The following is a 22,816-nucleotide window of genomic DNA, read 5'->3' on the forward strand; positions in this document are numbered from 1 at the left end:
TATATCAAGAAATACGAAAAGTAAATATTAAATTAAGAAATACCAAACGTAAATGCTAGAATAAGAAATACTATATCAAGAAATACTAAAAGTAAATACTAGATTAAGAAAAACTAAAAGTAAATACTAGATAAAGAGATACCAAAAGAAAATACTAGATTAAGAGATACCCAAAGAAAATACTAGATTAATAAATACCAAAAGTGAATACTAGATTAAGAAAAACTAAAAGTAAATACTAGATAAAGAGATTCCAAAAGAAAATACTAGATTAAGAAATACCAAAAGTAAATACTATATTAAGAAATACCAAAAGTAAATACTAGATTAAGAGATACCAAAAGGTAAATACTAGATTAAGAAATCCAAAGGTAAGTACTAGATTAAGAAATACCAAAAGTAAATACTAGATAAAGAAATACCAAAAGGTGGGGTGGCTGAGTGGTTAGCACTTTAGCCTCGCAGCAAGAGGAGCCGGGTTCGATCCCAGCTAGTGGCACTGGGTGAAAATCCGGAACCACTCCTTCTGCGTAGAGTTTGTAAGTTCTCTCCCCACTGGTTAAAGGGGTTTTCCACCGAGATCTTCGGTTTCCCCTTCCCATAAAAACTTGCTGAGGTTAACGGTAATAGTTAGTGTAGGGAGCCGTTGGCTCGCGTGGCATGAAGGGCTTGCCACCACCCTCCTACGCATTGTAACCCGGCCACCTGTTACTTGATCACGCACAAGCAACATTGCTTATGTGGTCGAAGGTGGTGCTTTGGGTATTAGCTCTATTTAAAAAAAAATACTAGATTAAGGAATTCCAAAAGTAAATACTAGATTAAGAAATACCAAAAGTAAATACTAGATTAGAAAATACCAAAAGTAAATACTAGATTAGAAACTACCAAAAGTAAATACTAGATTAAGAAATATGTATCTCCCAATAGTACTGTTAAATATTACTAGGAAAAATATGATTTATAATTTATTTATTTATTTATATAAATTTATATATTGAGCCATGATGTGGTGTATATTTAGTGGATTCTACTCCCTCTTAAGAAAGATTTTATGCACTTCTGATAAAACGGGCAGCCTTTTCTCAAATCCATATTCCTAATATGTAAAAATAATTACTGACCGACAATTTTTTTCATTTCCAAATATCAAGACCGTCTATTGTATTTATTCTCCGAAGCGTTCATTTTTTAAGTTAATTATTTCAAGCCGATGCGTAAGCGAGCCGAAGAGTATAATAATATCGAGAACAAGACCGGCCCGTTGTCGAGACACTTTTGAGCTGACCTGGTCATCCCATTGTTTCTCGACGGGCCGATATTACGTTTTGTAGCGGGGTTTATTTTTCTAGATGCCCGATTTCTATGAAAAGAGGAACGAGTTGTTTTCACGGGCCATGGCGCCCTTTCAAAAAGGACCCAGAGCGGCTCGCTTCAAACCCACTCCCTTCTCAACCTCCTCTTATTATTATATTTATTAACACAAAGGATAATGGAACTGTCCACTCGTCTTCGGCTAATGCCTCTTGTATTTGGGATACGCTCCCTCGCGCGTTCCCAATAAGCCCCCCCCCCCGCCCTCATTCGGCCGCCCGATCTCCAGAACCTAGTTTTCGTCCACAAAGACGGAGAAGAATGAGAAAGGTGGAAAGTGGTTTAATCCTCGAGATTAATCAAAGTGCCGCTTTATTCCATTTTTATTCACCTTTTCCGCCACTCTGATTCGACGAAATTAGCGAGGAGTGCTTTATATACAGGGTGTTTCGAAAGGTTATGAAAAAATTTAAGGAGTTGTAGGGGGTGAATTGGATGGGGTGGCGGAGTGGTTAGCACTTTCGCCTCGCAGCAAGAGAAGCTGGGTTCGATCCCAACTTGTGGCACTGGGTGAAAAATCGGAACTACTTCCGCATTGAGTTTGCAAGTTCTCTCCCCACTGGTTAAAGGGATTTTCCCCCAATTTCTTCGGTTTCCCCTTCTATTAAAAAAAACTTGTTGAGGTTAACGGTAATAGTTAGTGTAGGGAGCTGTTGGCTCGCGTGGCATGAAGGGCTTGCCCTCACCTTCCTAGGCATTGTAAACCGGCCACCTGTTTAAAGGCATTAAAATTCGCAAGATGACTTGGGCCTAAGGTGGTGCCTTGGGTATTAGCCTAACTGATTATTATAAGTATGCCGGTTTTTGTCCCATTTCGATGAGTTAAAAAAGCGCCAGAGAGCTTCAAAATGTGGCCTACTAGCCCCTGGTAGTAGGCTGCAACAAGCGCAAAACCAAGCAGCAGGGAAACGCGAACATTAAGGTTTGGGTTCGTGTGATAGGTAAAAAAGGACTTTGTAAACAAATCGAGGTAACCAGCGTAAAAAGGTAAACTTAAACAGTATTTAACTCACCCCCTACAACTCCTTCAAATTCTTGCATCACCTTTTCAAACACCCTGTATAATAGAAACTAGTATAATTTATTGTTAATAAAAAGGTGTACAATACGAAAAAGTTCAATATTGTTATGACCTTTTTAAGTATTTTTTTCGAAATTGGTCGAAATATATTCAGTATAGTTATTTCACAGAAAATAAACTAGTTCCATTTATTTATTGAATAAAAAGGTGTGCAATAAAAATAAATGTAATACTATTATATACTTTTTTAAGTAATAAATTAGAAATCGCTTGAAATACATTTATTAGTTATTTAACATTAAAATATAAACTAGCTGCATTTTTTCCTAAGTGAGTGTACAATAAATATAAATTCAAAAATAGGGCATTTAGTTTAAAAAAATTACAGTAAAAAAGTCCTTACTTTTCTAAAAGTAATAAATTGGAAATTGATCGAAACATATTCAATAGGCAACTTAGGAAATCGCACTGAATTTAGATTCAGTTGACCGCGATAAAATATATTATTATAATAATCTAAATCCATTACCGTTTCATTTTGACGTTGAAATTTCAATATATTTCGAGCATTTTTATTAATCTTGTCAGAGACTTGTCCAAGAGAAATTGGATCAGACATGGCAATTTCGATCTGGTAGATTTAAAAAAAGGGAAATCTGTGAACAACTTCGTCGCGATGACATATTCCTCGCGACCATTTGTCCCATCGGGGACCTGCCCCCCACCCTCCCCCCCCCATCTGGTCAATTCAATCGCGCACGCAACCCCGCTAAAGTCTTACCGCGTGCTGGTCAAGAGCGACAGTTTGGAGCAACGTTTCGTTATTGTCATTTCGAACGAGAGGGGGGTGGTCGCGTTTATGAAATCCCTTGTGTTATTGTCGTCAAATAAACATGGCGACTCAAAATTAGATAGAACTTTCTCTGTTTGGTACTAATTAGACATCTGCTTTATTTCGGACAATCGCTTTTTTAAAATGAAATAATAATGTCCGATTTCATTTTTATAACGATATAATAAAAAGCCAACACGACATTTGAGCTGCCTTTTATAAACGTGCTCAGATCTAAGCCTAAATGGGACCGTTCATAAATTACGTAACGCGGTAAGTGCTGAGCGGTTTTGTAAGTGTTACTAAAGCCAGGTTCACACTTACTCCTAAAATCGCTTCGTTTTAGGTAACTAGTTTTCAAAACTAGCTTGAGAAATCGCTTCGTGTTGGTTCGGACAGCAACTCGTCCAAGTCGGTTCGCTTAGAATCGCTTTCGAAACGACAAGGCGGGGAAGTAAAATTGCTCGTATTTTCAAAAATAATGTTATTAAAATTCTAAATAATATCAAATAATATTACTGGATGTATAGTAAACATGATTAACTAATTGTTTGGGATACATTTTAGTATTTTCAAAATTCTGGTCATAATTTGAAATGACGTTAACCCTTGGCTATAAGCGAACCGGGGTGAAGCGATTTCGCACGTGTGAACCAAGAATTATCGTCGGCGGTCAAAACTGGCATTCAAACCGACCTTAACTGGGTTTTAGGCTCTAGTGTGACCGTGGCTTTAGAATTAATTTAGATTATACGCGGCCATAGTCGAATTTTCACTCGTCAAAAAACGTCTATCCTAAAATCCTCTTATATCGAGGGGTCCGCCATTCGTACAAATCCCGTACGCTCTAGAGAAAAATGATATAAAAACTTGTCGAGGTTAACGGTAATAGTTATGTAGGGAGCTGTTGGCTCGCGTGGCATACAGGGCAAACCACCACCCTCCTACGCATTGTAACCCGGCCACCTGAATTAATGGCTTTAAAAGTCGCTTGATGACTTAGGCCTAAGGTGGTGCCTTGGGTATTAGCATAGCTGATTAAAAAAAAATCCTGAAATGTGGGCGAAAATCATTTTCAAAATCTCAAAATTAGTCTATTTTTCATTTTTATTTAATTTGTTTAGGCTGATACCCAAAGCACCACCTACAAAACACACGAAAATCGTGCTCTTAAAGGGAATATAACCTTAGGTATTGGGTGTGGAGCACCAACGTTTGCAGCTCTGGCCGCTCTTGCCTTTGGCTTTAAAAATGTTTGGCGCCACTGTACAGGAAAATTTGAAAAATTGAAGGGGTCTTCCACAAAGATTGCTTTGCTGGTTAATTTCCCTTTAAATCTCAATCAATTTTTGATTTCTGAAATAACTTTGAAATTCAAAGTTATTGATGCACCGATATGGGTACAGCCGAAATATCGGCTATTCGTGGCCGATATTAACAAAGTTATTAGTTAATCAAGAATTTTCTTATTTCTAAATGTTTTTCTGAAAGTATTTTTCTGATACCGGTATCGGCCAAAATCGGCTTAAGCGAACTAAACAATGCAATTCAAAGATGTTTCTGTTGATCAATCAATATATGAAAGCGATATATAGGTATAAACAAAAGTAGCGTAAGACCCAAAAGTGTGTCAGAACGGTATATTAGTTAATGAGAGTTTGTCGCAAAGTAAAAAAGGGGAACGAAGGGGGTCGAAAAATACGTCATCAAAATCGAGTTACTCCAGCGCCGCTGAGTGAGGCGTTTTAGAACGTATGTCTACGGGCGAGTAAATCGAAGAGATAAAATCGCGCCAGACTATTCCAACTAGTAAGTTATGTAGTCTATAGTGTGACTAGGTCTCACTAGAAAATTTAATAGGCGCGAAGGTACAGCTGACACACTTTTGGGTCTTATGCTACTTTTGGTATAAAGAAAAACCTTCTTGCGGTTACGTAATATTTATAATTTTTGTACCGGAACCTAATTCATCAATTTAATTTCACGATCAATTTTTACAGGTAATTAAATTAATTTTTACAGGTAATTAAATTAATTTTACAGGTAATTAAATTAATTTTACAGGTAATTAAATTAATTTTACAGGTAATTAAATTAATTTTACAGGTAATTAAATTAATTTTACAGGTAATTAAATTAATTTTACAGGTAATTAAATTAATTTTACCGGTAATTAAATTAATTTTACCGGTAACTAAATTAATTTTACAGGTAATTAAATTATTTTCTAAATTAATTATTTTATAATTAAGGTACTTGAAGTTATAATTGCTATTCTTTATTGCGAGGGGGATGAGACGGTGTTGAAAAATTAATTTTTTTCGCTTTGCTCCAAACATTTTAGGGACTATTTCCGCAAAACAATCAACTAATCAGCGCCAAAAAATTGGATCCAAACATCCTCATAGATTAAATTCGAGGCTTCCAACTTTCCGCCAGTTGACTTTACAATTTTGCTCGTAAAGATATTATTAAAAAGGGGGGAGCATCAGTAAACCTTTCGCGCCCCCCAAACGTTCAACTTCATTATTTATATTTGAGTTTAGAATAGACCTATATGTGTGTGTATGCGGATTCTTTTCGATAACAGCATCGCTCGCTTTCAAATATTGATTGATCAATATAAAACAGCGTCGCTCGCCTTCATATATTGATTGATCAACAGAAACATCTTTGAATTGCATTGTTTTTAGTCCGGCGCCACATCGTTGGTGCAGGAACTATACTTTGGTAAAGGGACACATTTCATAAATTTCATTTCGGTTGACACTATTTCCAAAGATAGACCAACCCTTGAATATACGCAAAATGGCTCCCAGGATATACAGGGAGAGTGTATTTAGGACTTATCGCTTCGCTTCGTCGGTGTCTGTTCTAGGAATAATAATAATAATAAAGTTAGAAAAGTCCATAATAAAAAGAGGGTCTAAAAAGCTAAACCCTCACAACTTTAAAGTAATGATAAAAGTTACGAAATACTCTGACCAATAGGTCTTCGAGGGTAAAATTAAAATGCGAAACTCGGACCAAATATATCTTCTAGTCAAAAACAAATTAAAATGGAATTTAAATAGTCAGAATTTCCAGCGATAGACCGGTTTCGCTCTACTTGGAGCTGATCAATACCACGCATGGAATCTTTCTTGCGACGAACTAAACCTAAAACAGAAACTAAGCCTAAAATTAAAAATTTAAAAACGCGTTGCGTAGCGACGAAAAGTCAAATAAGGGGATATTGGTGGATAATTAAATTTACGATAAATTAAAGTTAATAAAAACCACCTATGGACTATAATTCAGTTAAATAACGCGAAAAGGTAGAAAAGCTTAACTCGAAGATCTATTTGGTCCGAGTGTCGCGTTTTAATTTTACCCTCGAAGACTTATTGGTACGAGTATTTTGTATGTTTTATCATTACTTTAAATTTGTTAGGGTTTAGCTTTTTTATTATGGACCTTCCTACCTTTCCGCGTAATTTAACCTCATTATAGTCCATAGGTGGTTTTTATTAATTTGAACTAGGAATAATGAGCCTTCTATCTAGTGGGGCTGGTGCTTTAACTTAGAATCGTAATTTTGGAATTAAATTAATATCAAGAATGCATTTATCCATAGATAGTGAGCATGACGTTGCTCCCAATCTTTTCATGTTCGAGAAAATTAGACCATAATGCTCGCGAATCGTCCCTAAGTATAAATAAGAACCTTCTTGTTAAAATTAAATTAAAACTAAGAATTAAATCAATGTAAAATAAATGAAATTAATATTAAAATATTACTGTTCTTTTCTCATAATGTTAATTTCACGAATTTAGATGGCGACTTAAGCGCCGGACTATACTTTCCCCATTGGTCAACTTGTTTAGCTATCTTCCGTTGCTTCCCTCTGACGGGGTACTTTTGTTTAGAGAGGGTGTGGAGGGGGGGGCGACCGTTTTTACTTTTGTCAGCCCTCCTTTTCAATTTCGGCGACGATGTTTTTTGAAAACAATCATTTATCGAACGACCATAGCCCGGTCGGGATTAGACCAAAACAAAGCTCCGGGCGCCTCACCCTGGGCCAACCTTTCACTTTTCCTTCCGACTCTTCGGGTCGAATGATGGAAACTCACGCGGGGGGAGGGAGGGGGCTATCTTCTTTATATCTTTCCGAATATTTGGTGACTTCGATAGCACTATATTCCTATTTATTTTGGTCTACCACTTCGATCTAAGCCCTTGGTGTTGAAGCGTATAGATTTCGCCCACGTTGTCGAGTACTGTAAAATAAAGGGATCATTTGAAATATAATATATTTGCGTTTAAATTTTGGTCAGAAATACCGCCGCCTATATATTTAAATTGAAATTATGAAAGCTGCCTGCTCGTTCAAAATTATCTCTGCACAACAGCTGAAAGTCGAAATTCGAAAGTAATCTGCTATTTCTACACATATTTAGTTGACGGATTTTAAGGCAGATGGCGCTATATTTCTTAAGCTCTAAGCCTATTATTAATAAATTTATTACTTGTAGTAGTAAATTGGCGTAAGAGAGGAATTAAATTACTTTATAACATTAACAACTGAGAGTTTGAGTAATATCAGAAGTAAATAATAATACTTTAAAAAGTATGTCTACTACCAAAAGTATGTAATATAATTCTTACGAGAGAAGTAACCATCTCTCTATCGCTTGAAACCTGAACCTCCGTAGGGTCGCACTAATTATTCAACAAATTTCCAAAGGAAAAATTGTGCGACACAAAAAACATCATATATTGATTTTCTAAAACTATATCATTCTGAAAACAGGGTTGCTACACGTCAGGGAAAACAGGGAAATCAGGGAAAAGTCAGGGAATTTAAAAATGGGCCTAAAAAGTAAGGGAATTTTAAGAATTGGTAAAAATTCAGGGAAAAGTCAGGGAATTCAATTTTATCTGGGCACTTTTTGAAGGTAATTTAACTCTAGATGTATGACAAATTCCACGATTATCATTTATTTCCTTGAATGTTTGGCTAATTTCATCAACATTGCAATAACCTTTTTACGGAAATATAAGTCCATCTAAATTTATTAACTGCTGATAAAAGTTATTAACTTCTGATAAAAGTAAAATATAAAAGAAAAATTTTAGCCTTAATAAGTCAGGGAAAATCTCTTAAAATGGTCAGGGAAAACAGGGAATAGTCAGGGAATTTGAATCTGAAAATTTGGTGGCAACCCTGAAAAATATGATTTATAAATAAAAAAGTATCTTTTTGTGGTGAAATTTTATTCTTTCACATCGCTAGGTTGAGTAATAACATGGTAAATTTTCAGACGAGATGCGATGTATTCTTCCGCGAAATTCAAATACCCATTCTAGAAATGACTTAGAGTAAAAATATAATACGCGGATGATAGGGTAGTGACGTACTTATGCGAAAATTAATTATATACTTACGGTACAACAGCATAAACTTGCATTATAAAATTGAACTTCGGGCCCTACGCCTTAGTTTGCATGACAAGGGTGGACGAAAAGAGCCTTTAGTGGTTTTTATCATAAGTTAATAATATACATGTACTAGCTTCCTATAAGATAGAATCCGCCCTTGATCCAATGTTATGCTTTGTAAAATATTTAATTTATTGAATTTTTATATATGTAACTAACTTCGGTCCCCCTTGGAAATCAGCTTTGCTGAAGGGGATATCCTAAATAAAAAGGCTTTATTATTATTATTATTATTAAGAGCGATTTCCCCCCTAAAAAATCAGAACCAGTATACTTGACTCCCGGCAGCGACGTCTTGCCCTATCTTTTAGCTTCTTCAACTTCCGTCGTTAGCGGAAACGGTTATATCTATGGATACGGGACGAACAGAAGCCCGCGAAGTTAGCTCGTAGAGCAGAGCTAGCCCTAATGACGCTTGTTTTAAATTTGACACGGGCGGCGATGGGTTTGTTGGCTGGCGAAATCCTTGATTTGGGGGAAACTTAAACGAAACAGCTATAATGTGTCAACATTTTGGAAGAATATTTTATCATTTCAATAGTAACGGATATTGTCGTAAAATATTCGTAGTTTAAAGCTTATCTCTTCGCGACATCTCGCGTTAGGTTTAACGAGCTTCGATTCCGTCGTTGAAACGAAACCGGATTTCACAAGTTCTTTTTTCGATTTTTCGCCATCAGATGGTGACACGTCGCGACTTCGACGTCTTGGAAGAAATCGCTGTTAACGCACAGCCTATGTACGATTCTAACTTATAGGGAGCGAGTATATTATAAACACATGCTTTATGTTTTCTTAGCTAGTGTTGTAAGTCGGAAAATGACCGAGGCCTATGGAACGCCAAACCGGAAAAAACTCTCTTATATTATAGTAGAAATTTTATCTATAAAATGGTAGAAAATTCATTTATAATATGGTAGGAAATCCAACCATAATATAATAGAAAAATTGCTTCTATAATATAGTAGAAAAATGCTTCTATAATATAGTAGGAAAATGCTTCTATAATATAGTAGGAAAATAGTTCTGTAATATAGTAGGAAAATGCTTCTATAATATAGTAGGAAAATGCTTCTTTAATATAGTAGTAATTTCATCTATAATATAGTAGTAAATTCGTCTATAATATAGTAGAAACTTTATTATGAAGTGAAAACCCTTCACTAAAATCAAGAATGCATTCAGGTACCTGATTGAATTTTTGCTAAAATATATTGGAACAAAGAAATTTTCAGCGAAACAGAACGCATGGGATTACCAATTGAACGCACCATAGCGGGAGGAAGGATAAATCTTCCACAGGGGATTCCGGATTGAACGCACTATAGCGGAAGGAGGGTGTAGAGGGCTGGGGGATCAGAATGGCAATGGAACGAGAAAACTCTCTCATTTTTTGCCCCCACCACAGTCGTTTTGAATTTTAGTACTATATTATAGAAGCATTTTTCTACTATATTATAGAAGCATTTTTCTACTATATTATAGAAGCATTTTTTCTACTTAATTATGAAGTTCCTATCATATTATAGATGAATTTCCTATCATATTATAGATTAATTTTTTAGATGAGTTTTTTCCGGTTTGTAGTACCATATATCATAGATAAATCTTCTACTATAAGATAGTGCTCCCTACTATATTATAGTGCTCCCTACTATATTATATATGACGTTTCTACTATATTATAGTGTTATCTACTATAATATTGTGTTTTAATTCAGTTTTTTCCGGTTTGGCGTTCCATAGAGGCCTTTTTTCCGTATATTTCCGAAAAAAATCAAAAAAGTTTTCATTCCATGATTAGTCTAATATATTGTTTGCAAATTTAAATAAAGCGGCATTTTCGTCTAATTTTTTCGAATCTAAAAGTAAAACTAAACCTATAGACTAGTTTAAACTGATTAACAATGTAACAATATTAATGTTTTGTAGTATTTTTACTGATATTAGACATTTTTTATCGATAAAAAATTAAAAACACTAAAAAGTAATTTATGATTAAATTTTTTATTTTCCAGAAATTTAACAACACTACTCTAAGCAATAACAAAAACACGCTTTGGGTTTCATGTTATAAATAACATAGTAGTATATTTCACATTGGACATAGTCACTAGTCAAACTAGAGGTTATGTGCTTGATTGGCTAATAACTCTGAAAATCAGTTGAGTTATCATTTTTGCTATTTTTTTTTTTTTAAATAGAGCTAATACCCAAGGCACCACCTTCGACCACATAAGCAATGCTGCTTGTGCGTGATCAAGTAACAGGTGGCCGGGTTACAATGCGTAGGAGGGTGGTGGCAAGCCCTTCATGCCACGCGAGCCAACAGCTCCCTACACTAACTATTACCGTTAACCTCAACAAGTTTATATGGAAGGGGAAACCGAAGATCTCGGGGGAAAACCCCTTTAACCAGTGGGGAGAGAACTTACAAACTCTACGCAGAAGGAGTGGTTCCGGATTTTCACCCAGTGCCACTAGCTGGGATCGAACCCGGCTCCTCTTGCTGCGAGGCTAAAGTGCTAACCACTCAGCCACCCCACCTCATACTTATTTCAATATGTTACTTCTGATGTAGCCACTTACGCTAAAAAAAGTAAATTGTAGCCTTCGGCAGGTAAAATGTTCATTGAAACTTAAATAGAGAGCCTTAAGAGGTATTGTGGTTTTAAAATTCCGTTTATTCGTTAGTAGTGGCCCATTGGTGGATTTCCCTAAGGCCCTACGATTTTAGTAGAAAAAATACCGTAGAGTTTCATACGGGTCGACTAAATACGAGGCGTTTGTCAAACCAGTGCCGGCAAAAAAATCTTCCTTTTGATGTTTTCAAAGGAAATGCGGTCCTTAGAATTATTGACGTCGATTTTAATAAGATTAAGCCACGAGATTTCGATTTCAAAAACATTTTACAGTTGATTTGAAAAAAATATATATAACCGATCATTTGTCGCGGTTCAAATCCAATTTAAAACGAATCGTCGAGTCAAGTTTAAAGTTATTTTTGACCCATTCTATTGCAAAATTTCGTATTTTTTTTCATAACGTTTCCTGATCTATGGAGAAAACTTGAGGGGTCGCGTTGTAAGGAAATTTTAAGGGGTCACCCTATACCAGTGGGATAATAGGGGTTGACAATAAAGGGGGTTGACACTGGGTATTTTTTATGACGTCAAAGAGAGATCGCTAGTAGGCCAATCTGTGGCTTTAACATAATCACCCGGTTTCAACCCCCTTTTGTCAGCCCCCATTCTACCGCTGGCATCACGGCGACTCGTTAATATTGCCTTACATCACCACTTTCTATCGTTTCTCTAGAGCCCTAGATTCGTCTCCAAAAAGTAGACGACAGCGCCGCTAGTGGTAGAAAAAAAAAGTTTTGATGTTCCACACCTAAACCCCCGAGGCGTCGTACCTTACTATATTGAAATAAGCGACCAAAACGCGTGAAATAAATTTGGACATTTTTGATGTAATTTTAAGGCGTTGGGGAGGAATATTGTTTCATTATTTCCGTATTTTTCCCCCGCCGGATTAAAAGAACCATTTGACATTAATGGTTTCGGAATATTAAAAGTGTGCCCTCCCCCAAGGAGAGTTAATATTACCCAAAAGTCTAGAAAATATAAAAAGAAATAAGGGAGACCGTTATAGAAAGAGTGAGTAAAATTGAACTGGAACTCTCTCTGAAAAGTCAACCGACCGAGACACGATTAAAGAGATTTAAATTCCCTCGGCTTCCAATTTTTTTTTCTCTTTCGTTTTACGAAATTTCTCCCCAAAAATTATGAGTCATATTCGAGAAAATAGGGGTTAGAAGAAAAAAAAAGTGGCTTGCGGGAGGGTTAAAATTTCTTTTAAAAATGAACGCATTTCTTGTTTTGATACCCAGATGATTATTTCTCCTTTTCTTTCTTCGGTGTTTCGAACTTTATTTTGTTCGCTGTTGCGTGTCCTTTCTTTATGACCTTAGCCCGAACGAAAATCAGTGCCGGGTCACGGACCCCCATTCGACTATAGAAGAGGAAAGCTAAAAACAGATATATACCTCCAGTCAGTGTACACTACGATTTTTTCCTTCTATAAAACTTCCAAAACAGTGAGGGGCATTTTTATAAAATTCATACTCAGCTCGCGTTTTTTGCCGAATGGTTCGGATGAAATATCTCGCTCACATACGCTCAGATAGTTTTGTTATTAATGCGTAATTACAATGATCTCTCATTATCTCATTTTGCCTTGATTACGGCTAAAGATTATAAGGAAACCCGCTTATGATTAAATTTGATTAAAATCAAATCTGTAGCTTTGGCTGTATTAGGATTAATAATGATTACATTTTGGATCTTGATTATTAGGACACCTTGTAACAGAGTGATCTGCCCTTTGACCAAACACACACTTAATATTTTCGCTTGTGTCAGCGCTCAGCTCAAATTGCTTTAAAATGATGTTGCTCATCACACCGACGCTTAAAAATTTAGATACATTGGGTAGATAGGTTAACTAACAATTGTAAGTACCAATACAATTAAGAAAACTAGTGGTTAGAAGTGGCAAAAATAAACTAAAAGTATGTAGATGTTATCAAGTTGTCTAAAATCTAGTAGCGCACGACCGTGCTCTAGTGACATTTTCTCGTCCCTGCATGATTGTTCATCTCTTTTCTTGCTCAATATTTACCCTGGAGATACGCTCACCTCTGAGCTCAGCTCACTTTTAATTCGAAATAGACTATCGGTTCTTCTGATCATATAAGAAATCAAATTTTTTCATGATCATCACTGCAATTACATTTTATAATTATTTCTATATTTTCATTGTATTCCAATAATTACACTATTTTCCTATATTTGTGGAATTTTTCAAATATATCTTTTGATATCAAATTCTACAAAGTTAGAAATAATTTTTGAAATATTAGAAATTTTCGCTCGCTCAACGAATTATTAAACCAAATTCCGCCTTGAAACCAGGGGATTGTAACTTCATAAGTACTTAAAACCTATATTTGGATATTTTCCTGTAATTTTAATGCCCTTTATTTTATATTTACCTTTATTTTGCAAAATATTATATCCTATAAAATTCTATAAATCAACTACAAATTTCATATTTTTCCTAGAAGGTTTTTTGAGTTTTCTGTGGTCACCCTGCAGTTAAACACATACTCCCTCAATACCGCTCATTTCGCCTCAAAATTCTCAAACTCGCTCTAAAATGAGTGAAGCAGGCCCAACGGCGCCTTCAAAAATACGTAACTTACGTCGCCGTTTCTTTTTGCTCTAAACAATAAAAGGAAGATGCTATTTTATTCATAGTCGTTGTTGTTTTCCTACTTCGTCTATAGGCCGGCGCCATAAATAGTTCCTGCGCGTATTTGTAACGTTTTGTTATGCTAATCCGTAAGGTCTAGATAAAGTATTCTATATTCTGACGTTATGGGTCACCAGGGCCGAGTGTACACTTTCGTAAACAATGTTTATAAATATTTCTCGCTTTCTAATTTTAGAGCCAAACTCCGAACGTGCCAAGCGGACGGAAAGTGGGACGGCGAGCTTCCTTACTGCGGTGAGTTTTTTGACCTTTCGCGAGTGTTGTCTTCTACTGGTAATAACCTTGGATGGTATTGGTCGCAGCCGTCAACGTCGCGTACGGAAAACCCACCAACCAGTCGAGTACCGTCAAGGGAGGCGAGGCGAAAAACGCCAACGATGGAGACACGACGACCTTGCACGAGAACAAGTATTGCACGGAAACTAAGTCCGAGAACTCGCCCTATTGGCAAGTGGACCTCTTGAGGACCTACGAGATCCGGGTTGTTCGGATCGTCACCAGAGGATGTTGCGGTAATTATGGTTTTGATCATTAGTACACTATCTTTTTATACAGAGGTCAGCGCACCCTCGATTGTTTCGCGCGACTCCTTCGTCAGTTTGAACCCTGGGGAAAAATTATAACTGCGCTGTTTTGCGCCATCTATTCCGGTACCTCCAAACTACATAAGATAAGATGGGCTCCTATTGAAGCCCGCCGCTTTGTATCAATAGGAATAAGGTTAATTATGCCATCTATCGGCCAATTTTAGAAAACCACAATTTATTTTTCATATACGTATAAAAAGTAATTTTTGATTTATTAAACCAAGACGAAAATTTGGTCCATAATTCAATTATAAAATAAACAAAGAAAAATCACGAAGCGTCTGCTTAGCAGACGAAAATCCAACAGATTATAAACTTATCTCGTTGGCCGCTACGAGCCTCAGTGAAACTGAAAAGGCGAATTACTGACAGGTTAGTTAGATAAAAATAAATACTAGTCAAAACGAGTTAAGATTTGAAATTCCAAAATAACTACCTTCAGAAAAGAATAGTGGCGCACTATCCATTGAGCTGACTAGGGCCTACCGAGAGCAGGGGTCGAGCAGGGGCCCATGGGGGATGTTGATGGGTTGAGGGGCCCAAAGAATCTCGAAACCTAGGTGTCTGGCCATGGGTTAATAAGGCACTGGAAACGAAGTTTATGTTTATAATAGTAAATTTTATGTTCCGATACATTATTTTATTATTATTTGGTCACAGTAAGCCCCGGTTAGCTTATAAAGAATTTAAGTTAAGAAAGAGCTAAAGATTCGGTTATAGCCAAAGTAAACTAAATATAAACACTAATTTAAATAGTTGAACACGCCAAAGTTTGTAAGCTTCATTCTGGAAATTCGCTAGCGCGGGAATTTGAAAAGAGTATTTATTTTTGCCTCGGAATAATGCGCGGCGCTTGTTCATTTTCCCTCTCGAGCCAAACTCGACGTGTCCATTGTCCCCAGATTTGACAAGCGCTTGACTCTCATTTACAAAACATTATCCTAAATAAGTCCGTCATTAGTGTCTTTAGTGGTGGCTATTTTACATAATATTATTACGCGTTTTCCCGCGCTGCGGCTTTCGACGGGACCAAACCCTGGAGAAGGGAACGGTTTCGGGTATCTCTTTCAAATCGAAAACGACTCTCCTACGCCGCTGTCTGCCCCAGATCTAGATTTTGGGGAGAAATACCATTAGGATAATCGTGTGTGGGTGTCTACATTCGTATATGGTCTAACTGCCATTCTTAGCTGATATATAAGGAAATTATCGTTCCCTTTTGAATATTCATGATATATTCTCCAATCGAAAACTATGAATTCATTCAGACAAGGTTATATATTCAAACTTCCTATAAACATAAGTGACATGATATAAGTATGTATTATGAAATAGAACACGTTAAATTCGTTCAGACAACGTTATATTTTCAAACTTCCTATAATTATAAGTAGCATAAAGTATGTATTCTATTATTGAAAACGTTGAATTCGTTCAGACAAGGTTATATATGCAATAACCATAAGTAACGTAATATTGAATTATATAATAAGTATGACACTATTTCGACGTATTATTCGGAAAGAAAAATAAACTATACCATTTCAAGGATTCAAAAGTTGAAACCGTAAAATGACAATTATTTTGGCAATATCATGATAATATAATTAAATCAGACCAAAAAATTGACTAATATAAAAATCACCTCCATTTCTAAAAGTCCTTATTTTAGAATTTGAGACCTAAAGGTGACAGTAATATTGTAACAAGCTCCTTCTTCCGAAATTTCCGATTTCGCAATCACTGCGCGACTGACTATCAGTGACTACACGTTTAAATATTCCACAACATCGACCAATGGAAGTTCTTTCAGTGTCGTACTTACGCGTATTATGTTACTTTTGCTAATAATCAGGAATAAAAATGCCTTTAGTCGCCCCCTAGTGGTGACCTGGGGGAAAACTAAAGAATATAAATTAAATTGGGTAAAGGTAGTCCAAATTTAGATCTGGAATGAAACGGTGAAAAAGCGATCCATATTCATGATGGGGATTAATTTAACCGCGCGACAATTACCCAAAGTCGCAGTTTCCAATTTAAATGAGAACCAAGCGCTGCACCCGCGCGACGAAGGGGTGACCTAGATGGCGCTACTGATAAACACTAATTGTCTTCGATTGGGGCCCACCGACAAACAAAACGGGCCAAAAGAGGGCGCCCTAGCAAGTATGATAAATAAAGAAAGCCGGCTTTCCCTATTTCCTCTCGAGGCTTCTTTGATTAATGTTTTTTGCTCATCTCTATCTTCTCCGTCTCTCTAATGCAGGGAATCAAGCTCTTCACGATCTGGAAGTGCGAGTAGGCAACAGCTCCGGAGTGCAAGGAAACAGACTCTGCTCCTGGTATCCTGGAACACTAGGTATGTCGCGAAGAGGACCACTTACGACCAAAGGGACTCGTAATCTTATTATAAGCGCCAAGGATGGATTTATTCGGGGATAATGCTGAGACGCACGCTGTTGACGTTTACCCCCCCATCTCTCGTGTGCCGGGGTGGGGGAATGCATTCTTGGCGTTCGCATAAGAAAATTATCCTCGTACGCGAATAGCTTTAAGTCGATTGACCCCACATCTGTTGTCAGTTTCTACAAGCTTTGAAGGTACTTTGTATATTAGTATTTAATTAAAATATTAAATACATAATGAATTATCAGGAATAAGAGCTTTGAAGGTTCTTAAAGGGAATATAACCTCAAGTCGTTTTTTATGTTTTTTATGCTTTTTTATGTAAGCAATTTTGGCGGGAAGTCATTAAACAGCGCCAAAAATATCTAAAGTCGTAGGAGGGAGCAGGAAGTGGTCGAAGTTTGGTGTTCCACACCTAAAACCTGAGGCTATATTCCATTTAATAAATTCGTATTTAATTAAATCAATAAATATTTAAAGAATTATTATGAATAAAAATTTTAAAAAGTTCCTTAAAAGTTTCCATTAACAAGCGAATGAGGGCGCCACAAAATTATATCCGCGGTCGTAAGGTGAGGAATATTTTTGCGTGGCGCTACGAGTCCCGTTGGATATGTTGGTGGTCTGAGGTCGGAGAAGACTTCTTCTCTTTCTTCTTTTTCAGGGGAGGGGGGGGGCATTTCACCGCCTTTATCCCCCTCTTTGTATCCCCCCCGCGGGAGACTTGATTAATTCCCCTTTTATATCCGATTGTGTTTGAAATATTCGGCTATGGCGTCCCCCTCAATCTACTTTCTAGCCAATTATTCTTTTCATGACTCCGGAACAAAAGTTTTCTCTCTGCCAAAGTTCTTCCCGGAAGAAATTTGACGGAATCCAGCTCCGCGTGGTGTCGTAGTGGTGCATCTGCTTATGGAAGATTTTTGTCTGAATTAACCGCTCGATAACTCACGTTTCGCGCTGGCTATAAATTTAAAAACATTAGGAAGAGTGTACGCCGGAAAATGTTGCTTTCTATCGTGTAAATTGCCCTGGGACGTGATTTGTAATAATTAGAATTGATTTATCTGCTTAGGTTGTGTTGACAGATTTTCCTTTACCATAAGTAACGTAATAACCATCAGTAAGACACTTACTTTAGTTTTAAGGCTAATTTGTTTTGACACATGGAACCGAACGGAACGCGGTTGACTTTAGTTACCAGTATTAAAATGTAAAATTTAACAAATACTTAGTTCCTTTATATAAGCGTTATTGGGAGTTGTGAATTTCGCTACCTGAGAGCAAATGTCAAGAAAGTTAAAACCTGAGAAAGTTTTTAATTTTATATCTATAATAATTATAATTATAAACTAATAATTGAAATATGCTAAAAAAGGAATATTTAAAATTAAGTAATGAGTCAGTCTAATGTAAAAATGCACTATGATTCTTATTTCAGAAGTTCCGTATCTCGACCTGTTTGACTGTTACTCTAAGGTTTCGTGTTTGGCATATTTTAGTCACTGTGCTAAACTAAACTTTGACCGCGCAATAACTTTGAAAATAAGTTCGGTGATACTGTTAGTTAATTACCATACTTATTGTTTTTACGTTACTTATGTCTTTACCACTTTCGTTGTGGTCCTTCGATCTAGCTCTAATAAATGTTTATCAAATTTGAACGGTCCGCGTGTATGTTAAAGACCTTAATTCTTTCGATCCCAAATCGCTTCTTTCTTGGCAGAGCCTTCGGATCAATTTCCCCCTTCTCGGCAAACCATTAAATCAGAGTATTAATTTCTATTTTCCACGATCCCAAAGGAGACGGAATCACGAAAGATTTCCAATGCGCCTATCCTATTGTGGGCCGATATGTCTACGTCCAGATGGTGGGAGTGGACGGGGCTTTGTCTCTATGCGAAGTATCCGTATTCACCACGCAAGGTCTGTTTTACACAATTTATCTATTAGAGAAATTAACCAAAATGTACTTGAAGTTTGAAACACAACCTAGTCGGCCGATTGTTTTCGCTTTATACTTGGTAATAGAATATTTTATCGCTGGAAAATGACGCCATATTTCTGTCGAGCTTGTGTCACGCGCCGTATTATACATTATTTATAGCGTTTCAACTAGTAGCAACAAACACAGCACCCCACGTGCATTTTCTTGCGTACAGTTTTCATTGGCTAGACGCTTTAGCGCCTGCTGCCGTCGGAAAGGGAAAATTTTGAAATTGTCTTCCCCCTTTCCGTAAAACGTTCAGCGTAAAGGTTCGTCCAATGAAATTTGTACACATCACTGCGTTAGCGTGTTTAAAGGCTAGCTGCGTTCTCCTTGTGTTTGTTGCTCCTAGGTTTCAATAACAACGTATTTATTTATTCTTAGGGATAATGACATTGCTGGTACGATTTTTAAAGTAAGCTCATTACCCCTAAAAAATCAAATCAGCACGGTATTTCATTGGTTCCCTAAAACTGACGTCTTCCTTAGCGAATGAAGTGTACGCCGGTGACGTTTTTCCTCCCCCCCCCCTCTCGCGCAGGGAGAAACTTAGACCTTGATATAAATAAATATATTCTAGTCTGTTTATTCAAAATAAGAGGATTTACCAAAAGGAAGTTACAGTGGAGAGAGGAAAAACATTTTAAATAGAACATGTATTTATACTTTTGATTTACTTTATATCTGTCAAATGTGGAAATATTTATAAGACCCTCAACCCCAAATATCGTTCAAGATTATTAAGATGCAATTTTTTTAAAACAATAAAATAAAATTTAGTTTTTTTTCTACCATATAGAATAAGAAAAACCCGAAAAATTGAGAAAACTGAATTGAAAAAGTATATTTTTCGAGAGAGAGAGAGAGAGAGAGATATATATATATATATATATATATATACCTGGACTTTTCTAAGAAAATAATTTTTTTATTAAGAGTATACGTAGCTGATGCCAGAAGCCATTTAATAGATAAGTTTCGAAACATCGCTATAAATTCGTCCAATTGAATCTAGTAGGAGATTCGATAATAAACGCGTAGTGTAAAATGACAGATTGAATATAACTATCCGGCTCTTTACAAATTGAAAACCAGAATGGATTTATTTCTACTTCGGGAAAATGACCATGTTGAGAAGATTTTTAGCTCAACGATAATAGAGCAGTGTTGGGCATTTTCGTCAAAGAGCCGCTCAGCTCACTTACCACTCGCATATCCGCTCACGCTCACTCATTTTTGAGCGGTAAAATCGGCGTTCCTCTCTTTTCGCTCTTTTTTGAGCGGTGAAAAATTCGCTCCTCTCTTTTCGCTCTTTTTGAGCGGTAAAAAATTCGCTCCTCTCTTTTCGCTCTTTTTTTGAGTGGTAAAAAAGGCGTTCCTCTCTTTTCACTCTTTTGAGAGCGGTAAAATCGCTGTTCCTCTCTTGTAACTCTTTTTGAGCGCTGAAATTGGCGCTCCTCTCATTTTCGTTTGCGGTCTTTTAAAAGAAAATATTTCCGCTCAATTTCGCTCATAATAACAAAAGCGCTCACAATGAGATGAGCGGTGCCCATCACTGTGATAGAGTTTTGGTAAATTGATTGGTTTTCAGCAGAATGCGTGTTAAAAAGCGTAAATACTCGTTTAAATTGAAACGTGACTAAGCCTTGCTTAATTAAGGCGAAATACACAGACCGGCATTTTTGGTACACCAGGGTACATGAAAACCAAATAAAGAGTGATTTAGTACTGTTCCAACACGCAGTACTTGTTTAGCGAAATTTATAAAATGTGTAAAAATTCAATTGGAATCATACTGTGCTTTCGTTAGTTGGCGAACTGAAAGCTCTTTATCGATTTTAAAGAGTTTTTCTTCGCGAACGTCTAGCTAAATTCGACGTTGTCGTTCAAACTTCTAGTGCACTGCTTAATCTATCCTTGGACAAAAAAGCTACTGGACTCGAGTCATAAGCAAAATTCCCTTTTTTCAAATGGAATCTTCCGCCAGCGCTCCTACTGAGAGAATCGCGAAACTTTTCCACCCAAAAACGTAAGATGGGAATGTAAAGATATTAGGCTTAATTTCGTTGGTTTATTATATTGAGCACGTGTTTAATATTTGGGTGGAAATCTTTCCAATATCGGACACCGTGGTGCTGTTCTTAGAGAGCCAAGCGCTCAATCTAGAATCGGGTCCAGTAGTATATTCGTCTAAGATTTATCTACTATCGACGTCGCTAGGGAGCTCGTTTTAAAAATGTTTTTAAAATTTAGAATTCTCTTCGGAGCGATGCGCCCATCAATTGGAATCTCTGCAGATGACCACTTTCAACAGGACGTGTTACGAGTTTCAGGCCCAGAAAGGCGGCTCCTTCAAAGACGCCCAAGAGTACTGCGAGCAGAGAGGCGGGCTAGTTGTCCACAACGTGGGCAACATAACCCACCATTTCCTCTCGTCAGAACTATCGCGTTTGAAAGACCAAATGAAATCGAAATTAGTCTGGTTGGGCGCCCGCAGAGATCCGGGATTGCGCTCCAAAACTTGGAGATGGATAAGTAGTGCGTGCCTTATTTTCCTCAGCTCAAAACGAACGAGACGTAAATGCAAACCCTTCTCTCTCCTCTTTGAAAAGATAATACCATTCGGCATTATATGTGGGCGGAAGATCAGCCAAATAATTACAACGGTCAGCAAAATTGCGTCGTTCTGGACGGTGGTCGTCGTTGGAAATGGAATGACGTGACTTGCGACCTCGACTATCTTCCCTGGATTTGCCAATACAGTGAGTTTTTCAGTTTTCATTTCTTTCAAAAAGAATTAACGATGAAAAGAACTTTTTGGCAAGTGGACGCGAACGTCTTCGTAATTCTTCTCGCGCGATTTCCATCTCTTCAGGTCCAACGAATTGCGGAAGTCCCGATCGGCACGAAAACTCCACAATATCCGAAAAGAATTTTCGGCTCGGTCAGGAAGTGTTCTACCAATGTCCGGAGGGTAATATGCTGGACGGAGACCGCGGAAGAAGCTGCATGAGCGATGGCTTTTGGAGCGGAAGCGCTCCTAAATGCAAATGTAAGAAGGGAAAAAAATCACGAAACTTTTTCTCTTTTGTATTCTCGATCTCTAGTCTTTGCTTTGGAAATTAGCCTCCCCGTCGATAGTTTGCTTTGTTCGCGTTTTGAATTGAAACCCTCGTAGATTTGATAAACGTTTCCGTGGTTTTGATTCCAGAAAGAACTCGAATTACTTAAAATAAAACCTATTTTTCTTTTGTCCGCGACAGACGTCGATTGCGGAACTCTGAAAAGCATCGAATTCGGCAGTTTTATCCTAGTCGACAAACGAACAACCTTCAACGCCACGGCGAAATATTCCTGTCAAATGAACTACACGCTAGTCGGTAACGAAACCCGCGTTTGTTTGGGCAATGGCACTTGGAATGGTACCGAACCAAAGTGTCTATGTAAGTATTTTTTTTGCTCGTAGCTAAGGTTTTATCTATCTCTTATTGAATTCTTTTGAATTACAGACAATCAGTGTCCGCAACTGGCTATACCTTCCAACTCGATCGTGGACGTGTCGGGTTACAGCGCCGGAAGCGTCATCAAGTACAAATGCGAAAAAGGTCATCGATTAATCGGGGACGAAGAGCGGAAGTGCGAACTGGGCGGAAAATGGACTGGCGAAGATCCCGTCTGCAAATGTAAGCGCGTCACATTTCGAATAATCTGGTAAAGAGGATTGGAATGGTCGGTCAGACTGTGAACAAAAAAAACAATGGTTTATATAAAAGAAACTCTGACCATTAAA

The 22,816-nt window shown here is 37.1% G+C and overlaps 1 protein-coding gene across 1 annotated transcript in view; it reads left to right on the plus strand.

Annotated features, from left to right (window-relative positions):
- fw (CUB and Sushi multiple domains furrowed) overlaps nt 1-22,816 on the plus strand; it is a 148,937-nt gene that overhangs the window by 118,280 nt on the left and 7,841 nt on the right. Inside the window, exons 3-11 of the mRNA XM_090181670.1 lie at nt 14,222-14,280; nt 14,349-14,558; nt 16,900-16,992; nt 18,843-18,965; nt 21,280-21,564; nt 21,639-21,788; nt 21,902-22,078; nt 22,290-22,469; nt 22,536-22,709. Coding sequence (XP_090037796.1) covers nt 14,222-14,280; nt 14,349-14,558; nt 16,900-16,992; nt 18,843-18,965; nt 21,280-21,564; nt 21,639-21,788; nt 21,902-22,078; nt 22,290-22,469; nt 22,536-22,709 — 1,451 coding nt within the window. The remainder of the gene's footprint in view (nt 1-14,221; nt 14,281-14,348; nt 14,559-16,899; nt 16,993-18,842; nt 18,966-21,279; nt 21,565-21,638; nt 21,789-21,901; nt 22,079-22,289; nt 22,470-22,535; nt 22,710-22,816) is intronic.

Source organism: Leiobunum rupestre, chromosome 7 (genome assembly GCF_980474605.1).
Source record: "Leiobunum rupestre chromosome 7, qqLeiRupe1.1.hap1, whole genome shotgun sequence".
Taxonomy (NCBI): Eukaryota; Metazoa; Arthropoda; class Arachnida; order Opiliones; family Sclerosomatidae; genus Leiobunum; species Leiobunum rupestre.